Source organism: Balaenoptera borealis (genome assembly GCF_965194805.1).
Source record: "Balaenoptera borealis genome assembly, chromosome: 18".
Taxonomy (NCBI): Eukaryota; Metazoa; Chordata; class Mammalia; order Artiodactyla; family Balaenopteridae; genus Balaenoptera; species Balaenoptera borealis.
In genome coordinates, this window is record NC_138877.1 from 61554513 (window position 1) to 61576538 (window position 22026).

Consider the following 22026-nt stretch of genomic DNA (forward strand, 5'->3'; position numbering starts at 1 on the left):
ATGAAAGTCTGGATTAATCAATGCAGATCCTCATCAACTTGAGGGATGTGTTTGCTCTAAGTGGTCTAAGTTGCTAGCCATGCTTATTCAGAGTGTGCTGAGACATGATGGTTTCTCTTCCACATATGTTTAGAAAGCGGTCAAGGTAATTTGCAGCATCTTTCTAAGCGTACTTTCCACCACTTAAAATTGGGCACAGGGACTTCCCTGTTGGTGCAGTGATTAAGAATCTGCCTGCCAATGCAGGGGACACTGGTTCGATCCCTGGTCCAGAAGGATCCCACATGCCACGGAACAACTAAGCCCGTGTGCCACAACTACTGAGTCTACTCTCTAGAGCCCATGAGCCGCAACTACTGAGCCTGCTCTCCACAACTTCTGAAGCCCACACGCCCTAGAGCCTGCACACTACAACTACTGAGCCCGCGTGTTGCAACTACTGAAGCCCATGCACCTAGAGCCCCTGCTCCACAACAAGAGAAGCCACCACAATGGGAAGCCCGCGCACCACATCAAAGAGTAGCCCCTGCTCGCCACAACTAGAGAAAGCCCACGCTCAGCAACGAAGACCCAATGCAGCCAAGAAAATAAATTAAAAAAAAAAATTAAAGAAAATTGGGCACAAAGGCAAATGGCAACTCTATAACTTTATATTTTAGCCTATTTTTATTTTTGAATAAAACTCCTTGGATGGTTCCTAACCTAAAATGTATTTTCTTGCAACTTTCCAAACAGATGACTTCTTTAGAAACAGGAATTGAAAATGGTCAGGTTTGTCTGTACACAAACCATTTATAGATTGAAGGCCATTGCTTTCCTCTCAGTAGAGTGGTGGTGAACACGATAGCTTGGAAATCACTCTGCCTGTTTCCAAACACCAGCTCCACCATTTTGTATTATGTAAGTATGTGTCACTGGGCAGCTTTTAAAGCCTCTTTATGTCTCCATTTCCTCACAAGTAAAATGTGGTAGTGATGGTACCTATGTCATAAGGTTAAAGTGACGACTAAATGAGATAACGCATATACATGGTAGATCCTTGATTGTTGGTTTAATGAATGAAAATTGAGTGTTTATGATGCATTATACTAGGCTCTGAGCTGGACAACTGGCATACGATAATGAGTAAAAGTTCCTGCACTTGGAGCTTTGTAGTACGGATGAGGGAACTAATTAATTAGTAATCACATTTAGGAACATAACACTGCAACCATGATAAGTGCAATGAAGAGGAATGAGGGGCAGTCCAGAGGCATAGAGTAAGGACTGGAGCTGTCGGTGGGGTTAAGGAAAGTTCCTGTGGGAAGACTGAATTAAGATCTAAAGAAAAATAGATGGGAATGAAGTCGGGGAAGGTGTGTGTTTGCCGCAAGACTGTCTAAGACAGAGGGAAGAGCATGCAGAATGGCTCTGTGGAAAGAGGGCACTTGGTGAATATGAGGAAATAAAAGAAGGCTGGTGTGTGAAGGGAAGAGTACAATGGCTGATGTTACTTGAGATGAGGCTGGAGCAGGAGGGAAGGAAGAAGTGGTCCAACTTGGGGCCTTCTTGGGCCGTGTTTAAGAATGTGATCTAGCAAAGTGATGTTAGGTATTTAAATTCTGGAGAGAGATTCTATTATTGTTGTTGTTGTTACTATTATCATTATTTTTATTCCCTAGCAGTCTTTCCTGTACCAAATATGTTTATATCCTTTAATATTTATTCATTGGTTCTCTTCCCCAGTCTCTATCATTGTTTTTCTCTGAACTCTAATTCCTCAATCTTTCCATTTAGGAAGAAAGCTGAGAAGATAACTTTATTTTCTTTAAGTCAATTTTACTGTTTGAAGTAGAATTTGCCTTTGTATAACTTTAGGCAATATAAATAAAAAACAATTGCCAAGATGTTACCTACTGTGACACATTTTATGTGTCTGAGCCTTTGTGCAATGCTCAAGCACGCTGCTGTTTATTTGTCTAACTTACACAAACTGAAGCCTGAGGCTGAATCTGTGTGGAAAAGGAGGAGTTTGAAAGGTGACTGTTGTGTGTGTGTGTGTGTGTGTGTGTACACACATGCACATTTGCATATTTTATGTTTGCTGATCTACAGTTGGTCAGTGAAGAGCTAATGTGGAAGCTGTGCAACTCTGCAGAGATCAAAGACCATAACCCTTACTCCTACCCTAAAATAAGGGAAGAACTGTATTATATTGGGCCATGTAAATACAATTGTCCTGAAACCTGGGTAGGCTTGGGATGCCCTGAGGCTCACCCCATGATGCACCCTCAGGGCTGTCCTCTGTAGGCACTGTTCCACGCCGCATACCTTTTTCTCTGTTCTCTAGCGTACCTGCTATGGCTAACGGGGCTTGCCCTGGGCTCCTGTCTAGGATAAGAGTTGTTAATCATACTAGCAAAATTTGTTTCTAATTTTTTTTATTGCAGTAAAATATGAAATTTACCATCTTAACCACTTTATAAGTGCACAGTTCAGTGGTACTAAATATGTTTATGTTATACAAACCACTGCCACCATCTACCTCCAGAACTCTTTTCATCTTGCAAAACTGAAACTCTGTCCCCATTAAACAGTAAGTCCCCAGTCTCCCCCCTCTGCCCAGCCCCAGCCAACCACCATTCTACTTTCTGTCTCTATGATTTTGGTGATCCTAAGAACCTCATATGAGTGGAGTTATATTTGTGTTTTTGTGACTGGCTTATTTCACCTAGTGTAATGTCCTCAAGGTTCATCCATGTTGTAGCATAAGTCAGAATTTCCTTCCTTTTTAAGGTTGAATAATATTCCAGTGTATGTATATACCATATTTTGCTTACCATTCATCAATCCAAGGACACTTGGGTTGCTTCCATGTTTTAGCTATCATGAATAATATGCTGAGAATATGGTGTACAAATATCTCTTCAAGACTGTTTTCAATTCTTTTGGGTATGTATACAGAAGTAGAATTGCTGGATCATATGGTAATTCTACTTTTAGGTTTTTGAGTAACTGCCATATTGTTTTCCACAGTGGTTTTACCATTTCACATTCCAGCCAACAGTACACAAGTGTTCTAATAACTCCACATCCTCGCTAACACTTGTTATTATCTGTATTTTCCATAGTAGTCATTCTAATGGGTGTGAGGTGGTATCTCATTGTAGCTTTTATTTCCTTCCAGTTTTATTGAGATACAGTTGACATACAACACTGTATAAGTTTAAGGTATACAGCATAATGATTTGACTTGCATACATCATGAAATGGTTATCACAATAAGTTTACTGAACATCTATCTTCTCTTGTAGATACAAAATCAAAGAAATAGAAAAAATTTTTTTCCTTGTGGTAAGACTCTTAGGATTTACTCTCTTAACTTTCATATATAACATACAATGATGTTATTTATATTTATCACATTGTACTTTACATCTCTAGTACTTACTTATCTTTATAACTGGGAGTTTGTACCTTTTGACTATCTTCATCCAGTTCCCCCTTCTCCAACTCCCTGTACATATCTGATCTCTTTTTCTATGAGTTTGTTTGTTTTTGAAGTACAATTGGTGTACAACTCTATGTTAGTTCCTGTTACACAACATAATGATTTGATATTTCAATACATTTCAAAATAATTGCCATAAGTCTAGTTACAATATGTCACCATAAAAAGATATTATGTAGTCATTGACTATATTCCCCACACTTTACATTTCATACCTGTGTCTCATTTATTTTACAACTGGAAGTTTGTACCTCTTAATCTCCCTCACCTATTTCTTTCTTTCCCTATTCCCCTCCCCTCTGGCAACCACCTGTTTGTTTTCTGTATTTATGAGTCTGTTTCTGTTTTGTTGTGTTTGTTCATTTGTTTTGGTATTTAGATTCCACATATAAGTGGAATCATACAGTATTTGTCTTTTACTGTTTGATCTATTTCACTTAGCATAATACTCTCTAGTTCCATTCATGTTGTCACAAATGGCAAGATTTTATTCTTTTTCATGACTGAGTAACTTTATATATATATCACATATGATATATATATCACATTATTTATCCATTCATTTATTGATGGGCACTTATGTTGCTTCCATATCTTAGCTATTGTAAATAATGCTGCAATGAGTATAGGGGTGCATATATCTTTTCAAATTAGTGTTTTTGTTTTCTTCGAATAAGTGCCCAGGGATAGAATTGTTGGATTATATAGTAGTTCTATTTTTCATTTTTTGAGGAATTTCCGTACTGTTTTCCATAGCAGCTACACCAATTTACATTCTCGTCAACAATGCACAAGGGTTCCCTTTTTTCCACATCCTTGATAACACTTGTTATTTGCTGTCTTTTTGATAATAGCCATTCGGACAATGTGAGGTGATATCTCATTACGGTTTTAATTTGCATTTCCCTGACGATTAGTGATCTTGAGCATCTTTTCATGTGTCTGTTGGCCATCTGTATGTCTTCTTCGTAAAAATGTCTATTCAGAACCTCTGTCTATTTTTTAACTGCGTTGTTAGTTTTTTTGACATTGAGTTGTATGGGTTCTTTGAAGATTTTAGATATTAACCCCTATTGGATATATCAGTTACAAATATCTTCTCCTGTTCAGTGGGGGCCTTTTCATTTTGTTGATAGTTTTCTCTGCTGTGCAAAAGCTTTTAAGTTTGGCATAGGCTCATTTATTTATTTTGTTTTTGTTTCCCTTGCCTGAGGAGACATACCCAACAAAATATTGCTAAGATAAATATCAAAGATCTTACTGTCTATGTTTTCTTCTAGAAGCTTTATGGTTTCAGGCCCTATATTTAGGTATTTAACCCATTTGGAATTTATTTTTGTGCATGGTGTGAGAGGGTAGCCAGTTTGATTCTTTTGTGTGTCGCTGTCCAGTTTTTCCAACACCATTATTGAAGAGGCTGTCTTTTCCCCATTGTATATTCTTGCCTCCTTTGTCATAAATTAATTGCCCATGTAAGTGTGGGTTCATTTCTGGACTCTCTATTCTGTTCCATTGATATATGTACGTGTTTTTGTGCCAGTACGATACTGTTTTGATTACCGTAGCTTTGTAGTATAGTTTGAAATCAGGGAGCATGATTCCTCCAGATCTGTTCTTCTTTCTCAAGATTGTTTTGGCTATTCAGGGACTTTTGTGTTTCCACACACATTTAAAAATTATTTGTTCTAGTTCTGTGAAAAATGCTCTTGGTATTTTGATAGGGATTGCATTGAATCTGTAGATAGCCTTGGGTAGTATGGTCATTTTAATAATATTAATTCTCCTAATCCATGAACATGGTATATCTTTCCATATGTTTATGTTGTCTTCAATTTCTTTCATCAGTGTCTTATTGTTTTCTGAGTACAGGTCTTTTACCTCCTTAGGTAGGTTTATTACTAGATATTTTATTCTTTTGGATGTGATTGTAAATGAAATTGTTTCCTTACTTTCTCTTTCTGATAGTTCATTGTTAGTGTATAGAAATGCAACAGATTTCTGTATATTAATTTTGTATCCTGCAAATTTACTGAATTCATTGATGAGCTATAGTAGGTTTTTGATGGTGTCTTGAGGATTTTCTATGTATAGTATCGTGTCATTTGTATACAGTGACAGTTTTACTTCTTCCTTTCCAGTTTGGATTCCTTTTGTTTCTTTTTCTTGTCTGCTGCTGTGGCTAGGGCTTCCAACACTATGTTGAATAAAAGTGGCAAGAGTGGATATCCTTTTCTTGTACCTGATCTTAGAAGAAATGCTTTTAGTTTCTCACCACTGAGTATTATGTTAGCTTGGGTTTGTCATATATGGCTTTTACTATGTTGAGATATGTTTCCTCTCTGCCCACTTTCTGGAGTGTTTTTATCATAAATGGATGTTGAATTTTGTCAAAAGCTTTTTCTGTATCTATTGAGATGATCATATGATTTTTATTCTTCAATATGTTAATGTGGTTATCACACTGATTGATTGATTGGGGATATTGAACCATCCATTCATCACTGGGATAAATTACACTTGATCATGATGTATGAGTTTTTTAATATAATATTGAAAATTTGGTTTGCTAATACTTTGTTGAGGATTTTTGCATCTATTTTCATCAGCAATATTCACCTGTAATTTTCTTTTTGTGATACCTTTGCCTGGTTTTTGTATCAGGGTGATGCTGTGTTTGTAGAATGAGTTCCAAAACTTCCTTCCTCTGCAATATTTTGGAATAGTTTGAGAAGGATAGGTGTTAACTCTTCTCTAAATGTTTGGTAGAATTCACCTGTGAAGCCATCCTGAACTACTTTTTTTTTTCTTTATTACTGATTCAGTTTCATTACTGGTAGTTAGACTCTTCATATTTTCTGTTTCTTCCTGGTTCAATCTTGGGATATTGTGCATTTCTAGAAATTTGTCCATTTCTTTTAGGTTGCCCATTTTATTGGGCTATAATTGTTTGTAGTAATCTCTTGTGACCCTTTGTATGTCTGTGGTGTCAGTTGTAACTTCTCCTTTTTCATTTCTAATTTTATTAATTTGGGCCCTCATGCTTTTTTTCTTGATGAGTCTGGCTAATGGTTTACCAATTTTGTCTATCTTTTCAAAGAATCAGCTCTTAGTTTCATTGATCTTTTCTACTGTTTTTTTTTTTTTCAAATTCTCTTTTTCATTTATTTCTGCTTTATGATTTTTTTCCTTCTACTAACATTGTTTTTTGTTGTTGTTGTCATTGTTGTTCTTATTTTTCTAGTTCCTTTAGGTATAAGGTTTGGTTGTTCTTTTGAGATTTTTTTTTTTGTTTCCTGAAGTAAGCTTGTATTGCTATAAACTTCACTCTTAGAACTTCTTCTACTGCATCCTATAGATTTTAGATTGTTGTGTTTTCATTTTCATTTGTCTCTAGGTATTTTTTGATTTCTTCTTTGATTTCTTCAGTGATCCATTTATTGTTTAGTAGCATATTTTTTAACCTTCCTGTGTTTGTGTTTTTTGCCTGCCGGTGGATGGGGCCAGTTCCTGGCACAGCTTGCTGTGGGGTCCAGGGTATCCTAAGGCTGGTGTTGACCCACTGGTATCATTTTGCTGGTGGGCATATAGAACATGAACCTGTAATGTGCAGTGCTGATCATTAATGTCAGATACATAACATGTAATGTTTGTTAAATGAACAGGTAATTATTATGAAAAATATTCTATGTATTCCAGGGCCTGATCTTCAGGTTTGCATAGCCAAAAAACCTGCATGTTGCACCAGGAAGATGGAGGAAAGTTATCAAATCGCAGCTCTCCAAGATATGCAGCAGGTGCTTCAAACATCCAGCTCTACATTAAAGTTTCTGATATCTCGAAACGCAGCTGCCTTTCAAGGTAAATGTATCTTGATTTCTGAAACTGAGCATAAATCTTGCTATGTAATTTACCTATTATTACTATTATACTGGTAAATTTGTCTAGGTTTATTTCTTTGTCTTTGCATATTATTCTGGTATAAAATGAGGTTTTAGCTTTTTCTGACCTTCACAGCTTGTTTCTGAGGTCATTCTGGGGCATATAAATCGACTTGGAGTAGAGTCTGTAATGTTAGTGAAATTTATGCCTTTCTGGGGGTTCTGCCAAATCCCACAATACTCTGACCCATGGTTTTACTTCAGTATGAACAGACATGATTATTAGATTTTATTAAAATAGTCTATAAAACAAAGTCTCATCACTTTTAACTGGGTAATAATAGATTCATTTTCAAAAACATAATTAAAAAATATTTGTCTAATTTTTTCCTCTACTACTTCATGTGATTTTCCTAAGAACACCAGTGTGATATATCGAAGGGTAGACAAGTCTGATAAATAGTAAAATAGGAAATATTAATTGGATGTTTAAGGGTCAGCTATGACCAGAACTCAACCTTAATTCAAACAATATATTCAGAAATAAAATTAATGGGTTATAAAATTACAACACACATTGGAAAACAGATGATCTTTTTCTTATTTTAGTCATCTCCCCTGTACAATTCCTTATTGCTACAATAAAATAGCTTAATTTATTTTTCCTTTTATAAAGCATTAGCTATTCTGTATATGATTAGAATGAAAATATTTAGATTACACTGCTTTTCAAAGTTATTGCTTTTGTTCAATGCAAAATATAACTTCTGCTAGTATTCCTTTTTAATAAGTATATTAATGTCAATCTATTTAAATAATTTGTGCTTTGTTTACATACAGAACTAAATCACAAGGCTGATTAATTTTTAAAACTCAACTTATTAAATAAAATAAATATAATAAATCAGGACAGAATTTAAGTTGAATTAAATTATAGCTCATGATGAATTGATGATTTTTTTAATAGAAATTGTGACATGTCAGATTTTAAGATGTTTTAATCCAGTAATATTTTTAGATGTCTTAGAAAACAACCTTATTTATGTTATGGAATTTATTCATGTGAAATTGTTGGGGGCAAATATATTGATATGCCTTTTAAGCAAAGATTGGTGGCTTGAACTGACTGAACTAGAAGATATTAACCACCCACAGAAAGTGATGTAATGATTTTTTCTTATGAAAATGATAGTGTGTACAATATGGAAAATACATTTTAGAGATAAAGGGGGCAGTGAATAAATCAACCTTACCAGAACAGGGAGTTGTGGATGGGAATTGTGGACCATATGCTTGAAAAGGTAAGTTGGACTCATGTGGAAGAAGACTTAAAACATCAACTTGAGTTTGAGAGAGTCATTAAAGATTTTTGAACAGGGAAGCTTCATTATGATTTATCATCTTTTAATGTCAAAACTAAATCCCTCCAAGTGAGAAAGTATGGCTGAAGAAGATCATGACAAATCAAACCTACTTTTTTGGATAGCAGTGTTAACCATATAGGTGAAAGAAAGTGCCAGCAGTTACTATCACATAGGGACTCAATGAATGGTAGTTGAACATTTTCTTCTGTCTTCAAATATACTCTAAAAACCTTTTCACCTATTGTTGGATAAATTGATCAAGATAGAGCACATTAAATTCAAAAGATTGGGAAAAATATAAAACCTGGAATGTTTAGACTCTTAACATGGGTTTAGGCTGCTGAAAACTTTTGGTGATATTGCTAAAAGTTTGGTGACAACTTATCAGTAGTATAAGGACATGAGATTATCTCTACTGGAGTGTCAGGTAATATTATGTATAATTTTTGTTATTTTTTGTTTAATAAATTGTACCTGATATATTTAATAGGGTAAGTTTTGCTGCGTATTTAAATATCAATTATAAAAGTGAAAAACGTAGGGCCTTTCTCAAATATAATTTGTTATAAAAAATTGTCATGTTCTCCCTTTGTGGCATGTCAATTTTATTTAAGAATCATGAGAAGGCAAGACAGTTTTAGAAGAAATTTTCCTAAAGGCTAACTTTATTGGAACAAATTCTCTTACAAGAAGAATACCTGCTTTTAATTTAATGAATAAAATAAGTAGCTTTAGGCTTAGTTCCATAAAAACAAGCTAAATATATGTGCTAAAAGCCATTTGAGAGATCACATTTGCTGTATCATAACTGAACAGGCAACTTTATCAATAAGTAAAAGCCCTCTGTCTAGTTTCTATGTAATTAAAATGTCTGAACACAAATCAGCCTTTGTTTTTCCTAAGAAGAAAGCGGCTAATACATTTTAGTGGGAAACTTAGTCTGCTTGAGAGCAATTTAATGGAGGAAATCATTTCACTGCTTAAGTCCTGTAAGTAGATGTAAGTAGATGTGCTACATTTCGATCTTTTTATTTTTTAATATTTCACTTATATTTCCTACTTCGACAGTACTACCCTGTCCTTTTAGCCATATTGTGGCTAAAATCCCATATACTGGGATGTAGTATGGTCCCTTCTCTCATAGATCTTACGGGGTTCCACGGGAGCATGTTTTTGAAGTAAACCTTTGGATATGACTGGTGGGGATGATCACTTGGGTGTGTGGGTGTAGTGGACCCCACACGACTGTAAGATGAAGGCTGGGAGGTTGGGATTGCTCCAAAGAGAAGAGACAGTGCCGGCAACTGGTACCAGAAGACATAAGGTTAGTCCACGTACAGCCCACATTCAGCTCTGGAATTTAGCCCTGGAAGGTAATATCACTGGGACTGGAATCAGCCTCCTTACTGGGATAATTCTACTTTTTTCAGTTAAGGTGTTTGTTATAGGTTTCCTGAAAATAAAACAGGCAAACAAAGATATGTTTTTGGAAGAACCCGTAAGTACGACCTGGGGTTCACTGTGTCCTATGGGTTGTCATTCACGTAGCATACAACGTTTGATAAGATGAAAGGAGCAAGCGGGTATCCTTGTGTCTGTTGCTCTTCATAAATTAGTGGTGATGTTTGCCCAGAGACTGCTGGCTTCGCCACAGTGCAGGCAACAACTGCTCTTCATTTTCAGGGGCTTGATTATGTTCGTGAATAAAGCGGGCAGCCTGCAATAATGCGAAAGAGTTTGTTTCCCTTCAGCTGCTTTATGAGTGTGGGATTGCCTGCCTTAAAAACCTTTTGCAGGGTGGTAGGGGGTGGTGGTGGTGGGATGAATTGGGAGATTGGGATTGACATGTATACACTAATATGTATAAAATAGATGACTAATAAGAACCTGCTGTATAAAAAATAAATAAAAATAGAGATCATACTTTAAAAAAGAAAAAAAATTTTGCAAATATTTTTTATAAATGTTTTATTTATTTATACACTAAAGTTTGGTGTGACTCATGAAGAAATAAAGGAAGTTGACAGAGAATGTGTCAACCACTGTAAAAAAAAGCAACTCCTACCCAGCTTTCAAATTTGTCAGTTTTAAAATCTCTGTTTAAATAAGAGAATAGGGCTTAGTTTTTGTTTTCTTCAATGTAAAACTATACAAAATTTTCAGCATAATTTTCAAAAATAACGGAAGGAATATTTGGGAGAATACAGAAGCTTGTCTTTTGTTTAAACGTTATAAAGATAAGGTTAAGAAGTTTTATCTTTCCTTAGAGATAGATCTTTTCCTATTTCTCTCATCTTCAAATAGCTCACATATTTCTAAAATATATGGTATATACTAAGTCTTTATTCTGGAAGTTTCCAGTTTTTTATATGGCATTTAAAAAGTGTGCATTATCACAAAAGACTCAGTGATGAACGATATCTAGAATAAGAAGGAGTTAATATTTTTGTTGACGATTTCATTCTCTGGGCTAATTAAATTTTCATTCTTGATTAAAAGTACTTGAAAGATTGGTAAGCTTGTCCTCTTGGGCTGAAATGTTAGATTTAGGACTTTAATAAAAATTACATTCCTATTTTTAATGAAATATAGGAATGTGTTCAAAATTAAATATCTTTGTTTAAAAAGCAGGCAAATTAAGAGTGAGAATGTGAATGTAATTAAAGTATTGTCCTCTTTTACACTAACAGATATTACCTGCTGTGAAGTGTATAGCTAGTGTATAGCTACTGTAAAACCAGTGTAAAATGTATGTACATATCCACATACATATAGTCGAAGGCACAAGGATGTAGTGAATATTTGAATATCTTAATGTATGAGAAGATGAGTAGATTTATATAAATGTTACAATAGCAGGCCTGGAGTACATTAATCTTATTTCGTTCACTTTTGTTATGCTTTACAGAGGTGAACAATATTTAAAATTATTCCTTGGAAGAGCATTATGTGCAAGGATAAAGGAACGGTGTTATTTCTAACACTGAGAATTACCTGATCAAAGGCCCAAGGGTAAGAGAACAGGTAGCCTTAGACTGGCAGTTCTGAGGAGACGTGTTGGCTTTTCTCTTTCTCTAGCACCTAGAGCAGATACTCAGTAAATGTAATTAAATGAACTGCATGAATACATGGATAAATGAATGAATGGATGAATGATACTTAGCAGGAATCTGGTTCTGAAATAAAATGAAAGAGTTCTTCTCTCCCTCTCTCCCCCGTCATCCTTCCCTCCCCTTCATGCATTTAATATCTCTGTTGAGTACCTACTAAGTGCCAGCACCGCCAGGTGCTTAGATTGTACCTTGCCCAAATTTTCCATCTATTTTACTTTTATTGGCTCCTTCAGGCTTCTGATATGCCAACATTTGTTTACTGATTTTATAAACTAAGAAGGAGGGAATTCCCTGGCTGTCCAGTGGTTAGGACTCAGCACTTTCACTGCCGAGGGCCTGGGTTCAAGATCTCACAAGCTTCATGGCATACGCCGCACCCCCCAACCCCCGCTCCCAATAACTAGGAAGGAGCGCATTGTAATGTTTCTGTCGGTGGTGTATTCTGAATGTGATTGCATTTTCCCCTGAGTTTGAAGCAGCGCATGGTTTAGTGTGTTATCTCACACGGCAGCCACCAGTGCAATTGGTCTTTATCCAACTGTCTTGTATCTCTGAAATTGAAATGTTAAAAATTATTTCTTTTGAATCTGTGTCAGCAAGCTGCTATTAATTATGAAAATGACTAATTTTAATATATTCTGGATGAAAGTTCCAAGAGCTTAAATTGCTTTTCAGCTGGAAATAAAGCTTGCTTTGCATGAAGCAAAAAAATTGAAAAGCGTAGAACCAAGTGTGGAAACACATTGAAGTGTAGAACTAAGAGGTTACTTTGCCATATTTCTTTTTTAAATTTTAGGAAGTAAACTTTTAGCTGTTTTAATTCTGACTGATGATAGGTTATGATAATATCACCTATTGCTATGATAATCTTACCTAGAAAGCACAATAACCTGCTCATGGTAGGCTAAACAATTCTTTCTTGATTTTATATTAAATACATTTTCAGTTAAGTCTTTTCAATGTGAGAACTGTGCATTTATTGCCTAGAAGATGAGTTGGCATTTCATCAGGGTCTTTATCATTTTGTTATCTTCATATTAGTTTAATCTTACTTTTACATGAGGGATCACAAGGGATGATTCTTAAAAGGTAACTATGTGTTGAGTAAAGGCCAGGACATGTGGGAGGTTACAACTAGCTATGTTTTTGAGATTTATCTGTCCCCCTATCTCTTATTCATCTATGTGAATTGATTTATAAAGTTTCTTTTTATAGATATGTGGCATTTATTTACCCTCCCTGTGATGGACATTTTAATAATTCCCAACTTATATTTGCACTTGTAGTGCTGCAACAAACATTCTTGTTCATGTCTCCGAGGGCATGTGTTTCTCTAGGGTTTATATGTAGAAGTGAAATTGTGGCTTATAGGCTGTGACCTCGTCAACTTGACCAGATATTGCAGAATTACTCTTCTATGGAGCTGAACCTATTTAAACTCCCACAAGCAGTTGGTGTGCTTTGTCCTTATTCCACATCCTTCCCAACACTTCCCAATAATTCTGAAATTATTGTCAGAATTTAAAAAAAAATTCTAAAAAAATTTTAAATTAAAAAAGAATTTTAAAATAATATTTGATGAACTGATAGATGTGAAATGGTATCTTGTTTTCAAAATGTGCAGTTCCCTAATTACTGGGGTATCTGAATGTCTTTCCAAAAATACTTCTTTATTTTGCATGTTCTTTATTTTCTCTTATGAATATGTCTTGTGAATCTGTATACACAGGGGATATGTACCATGTTGTAAGTGTTTCTGTATGTATTAAAAATTTTCTTCTAGGTACAGATATTGCCACGTCTTAATGTTTTAGCTAAAATAATTCAAATTTCTTTCCATATTCTATGGCAATTCAAGCTCTCCAGAAGTTTTCTGCACATTTCCACAGTCTGCAGTCTCATGGTTACTCCTGCCTCTGCTTCCCTGCTTTTTTTCATTTGCTTTTGTGTATCTTTTCTATCATATTAATTCAGTATGAAAATTTTTTTCTTAATTACCACTTCCATAGACACACACATACATGTACACACATTAACCTAAGTTGTATGTATAAAATGAATTTTATGAGATGATGGTGATAAAGGAAGGTGAAATCTAAAAATCACAAATAATTTCAAATTGAACATGGATTCCTGTGTTTGCAAGTGTTTTCTAGCCCACCCTCCACCATCAATCCATGGAACTACCATCCTCACATCATTCTCTCTGGCCCTCATATCTCCCACTTCCTTGTGTGATACTCTGCTCTTCTCCTCAGATGGTGAGATGAGGGGATCTTCTGGTTCCTACATTTATTATATGAGCATGGAAATAGCAACCATCACGTGGCTCTTGAGGGTGCATTTAAAAGAAATACTTTTGTTTTAGGCTAAAAAACCTTTTATCTTTTTATGTTAAAAATTTCCCCAGCTTTATTGAGATATAATTGACATTGTGTAAATGTAAGATGTACAACCCATTGATTTGATACTCTTATGTATTGCAACATGGGTACCACTGTGGTGTTAGCTAACACCTCCATCAAGTCACATAATTACCAGTTCTTTTTTGCAGCAAGAACATTTAAGATCTACTCTTTCCGCAATTTTCAAGTATATACTACAGTACTGTTAACTGTAATCACAGTGATGTTCATTATATCCCCAGAACTTAATCATTTTGTAACTAGAAGTTTATACTCTTTGACCAGGGTCATTTCTCCACCCTCCAGCCCCTGCTAAGCACCATTCTACTCTCTAAACTTAGTACTTGTTGATCAACCTATTGTCTGTTAGATATTTTAGAAACAATGAATTTCCTAAATCCCACATTCATACAAATTACAGTGACCTTTTATAAAGTATAGACAAGGTATATAATCTTTTTTTTCCTAGTATTTAAATTGAGTCTGTTTTATATTTTCAAATGTTAATGTTGATAACATTAGTAATCTATGGAAAGAAAGAAACAATTATTAACTACTTTTGAAACAGAGCTCATTTATCTTAGAAGTGTTTACTTCCAAAAGTAGTAATAAGCTATTAAAGTTAATCAGGCATTTTTAGAAGATTCAAAATATGTTTTCTTTAAAATATTTTTCTCATTTTGCTTACAACTAAATATATAAAAAAAGAAAATAAGCTGAATTAATATCAAATTTTTCTAAATATTGTGTGGCAGTAAACTTCAAGGGAAACTTGTGATGTCACTAATGTGTGGTTGACACTCACTTTGTCATGTAATATTTATGAATTCTTTTAAAAACCTTTTACTCCATGAACAAACTTTTTCATTATGTTGATAATGCAATCTAAAATGTACATGATATTAAAAAAAGTGAAATTCATGCTTTCCCCCACCCCCAGATTAGATTTGTGCATTTAACATCTGAATATGGATTTTTTTTGATGATGTCAGCTAATATATTTTGTCAGTGTGTGTCTTGGAATTAATATTTCTAACAGGAAGCAGTTTTAATATTGAAAGTAGGGTATTTCCCTGTTTATAAGAGGCTGGTAGAAAGGTAAAGATTGAGGGATACTTTGAATATATCTAAATTTATTTAATGTGAAGAACACAATTACAGTAAAAGTAATAATTTCATTATATGTTTTTACTGATTATAAATTTCATTAACAAATTCTGTTGAAATATATCCTTGATGCACTTACCAACTCTTTTGATAGATCATTTTTTTTAATAGCTATTTTTGAGTCAACATATTTAGTTTTATGAAGGGTGACTTGTCTCTATTAAATGTCCAATGTATTTTAAGGCCCTACCAAATTTTATCTAAGCTAGGTAATGCTATGATTTAATGATCAATTTATTTATATTATTTTTACAAGAAAGATAAAATATTGGCATTATTAAAATATTAAAGAAATTATTTTAAAACTCAACAATGTATCTTTTCACATTTTGCGTACTACCTCATAAGTAGTAGTTTATCGTGAGATATTAATTTGTGTCTCACTATGGTTGTTGTGTGGCATATGCCACATGAACACCTTTTGTTCTTCCTCTGCCTTATTGGTTGAACCCCAAGTTTGGGGGTGATCACCCTCTATGGCAATGTGCTTAGGGACAGTGGACCCCGCTGGAGTTCTAGGGGATGGTGTGAAATGGAATAGGAAGTGTGTGTATGGTGGTGAAGGTTTGAATAGCTGTGGTGGGAAGTGGGAAAGAAAATGAACCAAAATCCAGTTAGAAGGCTAACATTGGAGTCAACTAATTAATAGTAAAACCAGTATGCATGATGGTATGGCTGTTTTTAGCCCTGATTAGTTCTTGCCTAGGGAGAGGGTTCCAGTAGAGAAGTGCTGATACATGGTTGAGCATGGGTGACAGGAAATTCATTTATTCTCCCACAAATATTCCTGGGGCAGCCTCTCAGTGCCAGCATAGTTCTCAGTGCTTGGTATGCTTCAGTGAATGAACAAAAGATCCCTATCCTCAAAGGTTGCATTTCAGCAAATAGAAAATACATATTTATAATACAGATATAAATTAGAACGTATTAAGTGCTTTGAGATAAAGTAGCATGGAGCAAGGGGAGTGGGATTGGGAGGGGTGCAACTTTAAACTGGCCGGTCAAAGAAAAGTTGGCATTTGAGCAAAGATTTGAAGAAAGTGCAGGTGTTGGCTCTGTGGATGTCTGGGAGGAAAACATTCTAGGCAAAGGGAATAACCCGAATGCAGGAGTGTGTGTGCCTTGAATGTCAGAGGCATAGCAACAGGGAGGCTGGTTTGGGGTGGCGCACAGTGGGTGATGTGGAGGAGATTGGAGAGGCTACCGCAGAGGCAACGGGAGCCCTCGTGTGGGGCTTCTTAGGCTTTTCTTCTGAACCAGGAGTTTTTAACCATAGGTGTGGCTTGATTTAAAAAAACAAAACAAAACAAAGAAACCTCTATCTAATTGTTGAGGGGCCTGTAGAGGGGCTAGGGTGGACTGAGAAGCCCACTTAGGAGATGATTATAACATTCCAGAAGAGACGTCATGGTGGCTTAGACCTGAGTGGTGGCAGTGCAGGTGGTAAGAAGTGGTCAGTTTCTGGATATGTTATGAGCATCAGTGGGTTCAGGGTGTAGCAGGAGAAAAAATGAGGCCAAGGACGGGCTGATTGTGGTAAAATATACCAAGGGTGTGTTTGTGAGGTGAGTGCCTGCGTGTAGTGGAGGCTGGTTAAAGATGCTGAGACTGTAGGATGGGTTTCCACACACACTGGACTTTGGAATCTCTGTTGGTAGAGCTGGAGTCTGAGACAAATTGTCACCTGTTTCTAAAGTTCTCAGTAAAAGAGGGATGTCAGTGGGTGTAACAGGGGCGTTGGTTGATTATCTGATGGAGGATAATCTTTTTTTTTTTAAAACCACTTTGTTGAGGTATGATTGATAAACAAAAAGCTGTATTTCCTGTATAAAACTTGATACAAGCAATTTGGAGGTAAGTGTACACCTGTGAAACCATCACCACAATCTACGCCATAAACATATTGGAGGAGGCTGATCATTGACATGGGTTACAAGAGTAATGGTGTGGAAGGGTCAGGTGACGTCCAGCTCCTCCCTATGGCCCAGCTCTGTAAAGTAGTAGAGATGTTTCTTTCTTTTTTTTTTTTTTAATTGGGGTATAGTTGATTTACAATGTTGTGTTAGTTTCAGGTGTACAGCAAAGTGAATCAGTTATACATAAACATATTTCCACCCTTTTTTAGATTCTTTTCCCACATAGGCCATTACAGAGTATTGAGTAGTTCCCTGTGCTATACAGTAGGTCCTTATTAGTTATCTGTTTTATATATAGTAGTGTGTATGTGTCAATCCCAATCTTCCAATTTATCCCTACTCCCCCTTACCCCTGGGAACCATAAGTTTATTTTCTACATCTGTAACTCTATTTCTGTTTTGTAGATAAGTTCATTTGTAGCCTTTTTTTAGATTCCACATATAAGCAATATCATATACAGTGCAATATTACTCAGCCTTAAAAGAGAACAAAATAATGCCATTTGCAGCAACATGGATGGACCTAGAGATTGCCATACTGAGTGAAGTAAGTCAAACAGACAAAGAGATGTTGTTTCAATAACATATATCTCAGTATGAAAATAAAATTAATTTTGATAGAATAACTCATGATTCTATCCAATGAAACCTATTTTCAATATTTAGCATAATTTAAAGTGAAGGGCTTTATAAAGAAATGAGTAACACAAATAAATAAGATTGACTTGAATGAAATTTGTAAACAAACTTTGAGAATTGACTGGAGAAAGCATGTAGTGAGACAAAGTATTTAGAATAAAGTTGCATAATAGTAATTATGGGCAAAATCATGAGTTTATATATGAAAATTTTATTTTAAACTTATTTTAATTATAAAAGGTATAACATGGTTATATAAAATTGAAAATAAAATCTTTGTTTGTCAATAACTCAGCAAGTAAGGTTCCGTGATGAGCTTAAGTCCCTTAAGACTCAAATTTGAAGTCTTGGTGGTAATTCTTAGAACACCAAGAACACATTTTACATTTTTATATCAATAAAAATGAACTAAGTTCTGTTTATGAAAGAATATCAATAATTATCAATCATTTCAATAATATCTTTTTATTATATCATCTCTTAACGAATTAGAAATACTTACAGTTCATATAAGTGGCATTACTGTCTAATTTAAAATTTTAAATAATATAATAATTCACTGTAAATTATAAAATACAGTTTATTAAAACTGTGGGAATGTTCTTAATAGTTAAGCTTTTTTTCCCTCTATAGCCTTGGGGGAAGAGCAGATTAAGATTAAAATATTAAACAATCATCCATAATATTTAATTGGTAAAGTGGTAAGATATAATGGAAAATAAGATACCTCTCTTTCTTCAGACAAATAGAGGACTTAAATTTTATAGCCATTCCTCAATGTAGCTGCTCATGATGAGAAATTATCCATGCATATCTTCATGCTTTTAGCATAAAATATATCTAGCAATAAATGGGATATATATGCTATAGCTTTCATGCAGAAGGCAAAGGGCTTGAAATGGCATCTCAAGATCCAGAAAGTCATAACAGTAAATAAAGGGTAATTGTTGGATAGCTATGCTGTGTTTCTTTTATGCCAGAGTAATTCTGCCTGTGGGCTAACTTTAGTATAAACAAAGATAATTGAACTTTTGCACCTTAAAGAATATTTTCCTCTTGTACTATTTCTTTGACTCCATCTCCTCAAGGTGTAAACTTGACTTGAATGTTAACTTATGAAGCATATTCATTTTTTTACCATAAGTAGGAATAAACTGAAGCTACTTTATAATAGAATAAACGTTGGTCTTTGTTATGGGAAAACGTTTGTTATTGTTATCAGATAGGCAACATGCTTAAGAGTTTAAGAACAGGGTTCTAGAGTTAGAGAACCTTGAGTTTGAATACTCTCTCAAGACCTGAATCTAGGCTTTCATTTCCTTGCTTGTAGGATGGGGATAATCATAGTACCTTCTTCTAGGTTGCAATTAATAAGGATTGGTCATGGTAATTCCAGTAAAGTAACTAGTATCATGCCTGGTATGTAATAAGCACTCAGTAGATGTTAGCTATTCTTCTTCCTTTACTTATGGTGTATATTTTTTCCCCAACATTTGATTGGCAGCAAAACGTCTCAGGGTAAAAATTGTCTAATGGAATTTCTGTAAGTGGGGAATTGCATAAAGTCAATTGGCACATTATCAGAAGTGCCTCAGTGGCCAGGCAGGAGAAGGGCCTTGGTGATCCAGACTCCTGTATCCCTCCTTGGACCTGCTCCTGATGGGTTTTCCAAGAGTTATATTGCAAGTGCATGGGGTTATGCCAAACATGCTCTCTAATGGTAAAGACAAGCCATTGAGAGAAATTATTTGGTAAATAATAACTGGTACATTTTAAAGCAATTCTTTTTACTGCCCAGCTGGTAATCAAATGTAATTTCAAATTTCATTAAATGGTATTAAATTGTAATATTTTGACTCTCACTGTAGTAGAAACTAACATAAACACCAAAATCTAAGGTTTGGTGCAAAGCGACAGAGTTCATGGAAAACTATTCAATGGCTTAACGAAAGCCTTGATCTTCTTAGTATCCTTTGCCAAATGAGAATAACTTCACATGTGAAAGGCTTTACATTTTTGATATTGCTAGATTCATTCGGATCACTTTCGGGGATGTATGCAGTTTACTTTGGCATTTCTTTAGATTATGCATATGTGAGTTTTTAGATAGAGCCACTAACTTTAAATTGGTCCGTTCACAACAGCATGGAATAAATAGGTAAATGCATAGTCTTCAGAGCAATGTGAAAGGTTTTGTGGTTGGTAGAATATGGCAAAAAATTTAATCTAAGATTTCACTGAACTGCTTTGGAGGGTACTGTTCATTAAGATAATTTTTATTTTGGTCCAAATGTTGCTAATTATTGTTCCATAAAATTATGTAACTATTTGATAGTTGTACTTCCTACCTGCTGGAAATGTGAAATATTATTATTGCTTATTTGGGTGGCATTTTAGAGGGTTTTCTCTTTATGTGAGGAAAGACAATATGGAGAGAGATGGACACTAAATCTCTGGCAAGTGTGATTTAGGAAAGGGGTCAGAGGGGTGGACAAAGGTGTCCTGCGGTTTAAGAAGGAAAAAGAAATTCTCTGTTCATGTTATGATTTTTAAAATCTGGGTTTAATATGCTTACTTCCTAGCTGTAGTCTCAGGGCAATACTTTAGGATGATCTAGGCCACCTGCTTAATTTGTTTTTATTACGAACCTTCAAAGTAGGTTTAAATTAAATTATCTCTGTATTTGGCAACTCTTACGCAATATATTTAGTGTATTTGTTATTTTAATGGGATCGTATATTTCAAATGCAAATTAAGAATATATTTAATAATCGTTAGCCTACACTGGTGCAGCTATTCTGGAAAGCAATTTGACAACACTTAGCAAAAATATGTGTTCTCTCTCCCTCTTTTTCTTCTTTCTGATTCTCTACTGCTTATATATATATATTGGAAAAATTTTTAGAGAATATTTGGGGACATATAAATGCATATTAATTGCAGTGTTTGTTGTAATAGCTGGGAGTTGAGACAGTCTGGGTGTCTGTAATTGAGGGAAAGGTAAGAAAAATACACAGAAATGCGTTATGGAATAGTATGCATCATGAGGAATAATCAACTGGATGCATACCTAGTGACAGGAATAGACTTTAAAAACATAAGGTAAAGTGAAGAAGGGCAGAAAGAGAATGAGGTATGTAGCACAATACCATATATGTATCTTAAAAATACATGTACCAAACAATTCTATATATTTTACTGGAACACATACAAATCAAAGAATTCACATGAAGCACATTAGAGTGATCGCTTAAGGGAATATGATTGTATAATTATTGTACCATCCAACCTCATAAATTTTATTTTTTATTTATTTATTTTTTAAATGGAGTTGGGAGGCCAGCAGAGGGAGCTCTCAGGCAGGTACCTTTTTTTATTTTTATTTTTTATTTTTATATTATTTATTTTTGGCTGCGTTGGGTCTTCTCTGCTGTGCGTGGGTTTTCTCTAGTTGCGGCGAGCGGGGGCTACTCCTCGTTGAGGTGCATGGGCCTCTCATTGCGGTGGCTTCTCTTGTTGCGGAGCATGGGCTTCAGTAGTTGTGGCACATGGGCTCAGTAGTTGTGGTGCATGGGCATAGTTGCTCTGCAGCATGTGGGATCCTCCCGGACCAGGGCTTGAGCCCGTGTCCCCTGCATTGGCAGGCAGATTCTTAACCACTGCGCCACCAGGGAAGCCCCCTCATACATTTTAAGAGATATGGGGGATGTGAAGAATAGCTAGGAAAAAGGAAAGTGAAAGAAAGTGAAATTCTTAGGTATAAACCTTCCAAAACATGTACAGGATCTATATGCTGAAAATGCTGTTGGAAAAAATAAAAAAGAACCTGAATAAATGGAGAGACATACCATATTCATGAATTGGGAGACTCAACATAGTAAAGATGACCTTTTTACCTAAATTACTCTATAGGTTTAACATAATTTTTATCAAAATCCTAGCAGACTTTGTGTGACATATGCAAGCTTTTTCTAAAATTTATATGGAAAGGCACAGGACCTGAAATAGCTTAAACAACTTGGAAAAAGAAGAGTGAAGTGGGAGGAATCACTCA

The 22026-nt window shown here is 35.1% G+C and overlaps 1 protein-coding gene across 3 annotated transcripts in view; it reads left to right on the top strand.

Moving 5' to 3' along the window:
• Nucleotides 1-22026, top strand: part of GPC5 (glypican 5) — a gene marked incomplete at its 5' end in the record, with an annotated part of 1368327 nt that overhangs the window by 38527 nt on the left and 1307774 nt on the right. For all 3 annotated transcript variants that reach the window (XM_082366023.1, XM_082366025.1, XM_082366024.1), the window contains one exon: nt 7187-7348. In XM_082366023.1, the coding sequence (XP_082222149.1) occupies nt 7187-7348 (162 nt within the window). The remainder of the gene's footprint in view (nt 1-7186; nt 7349-22026) is intronic.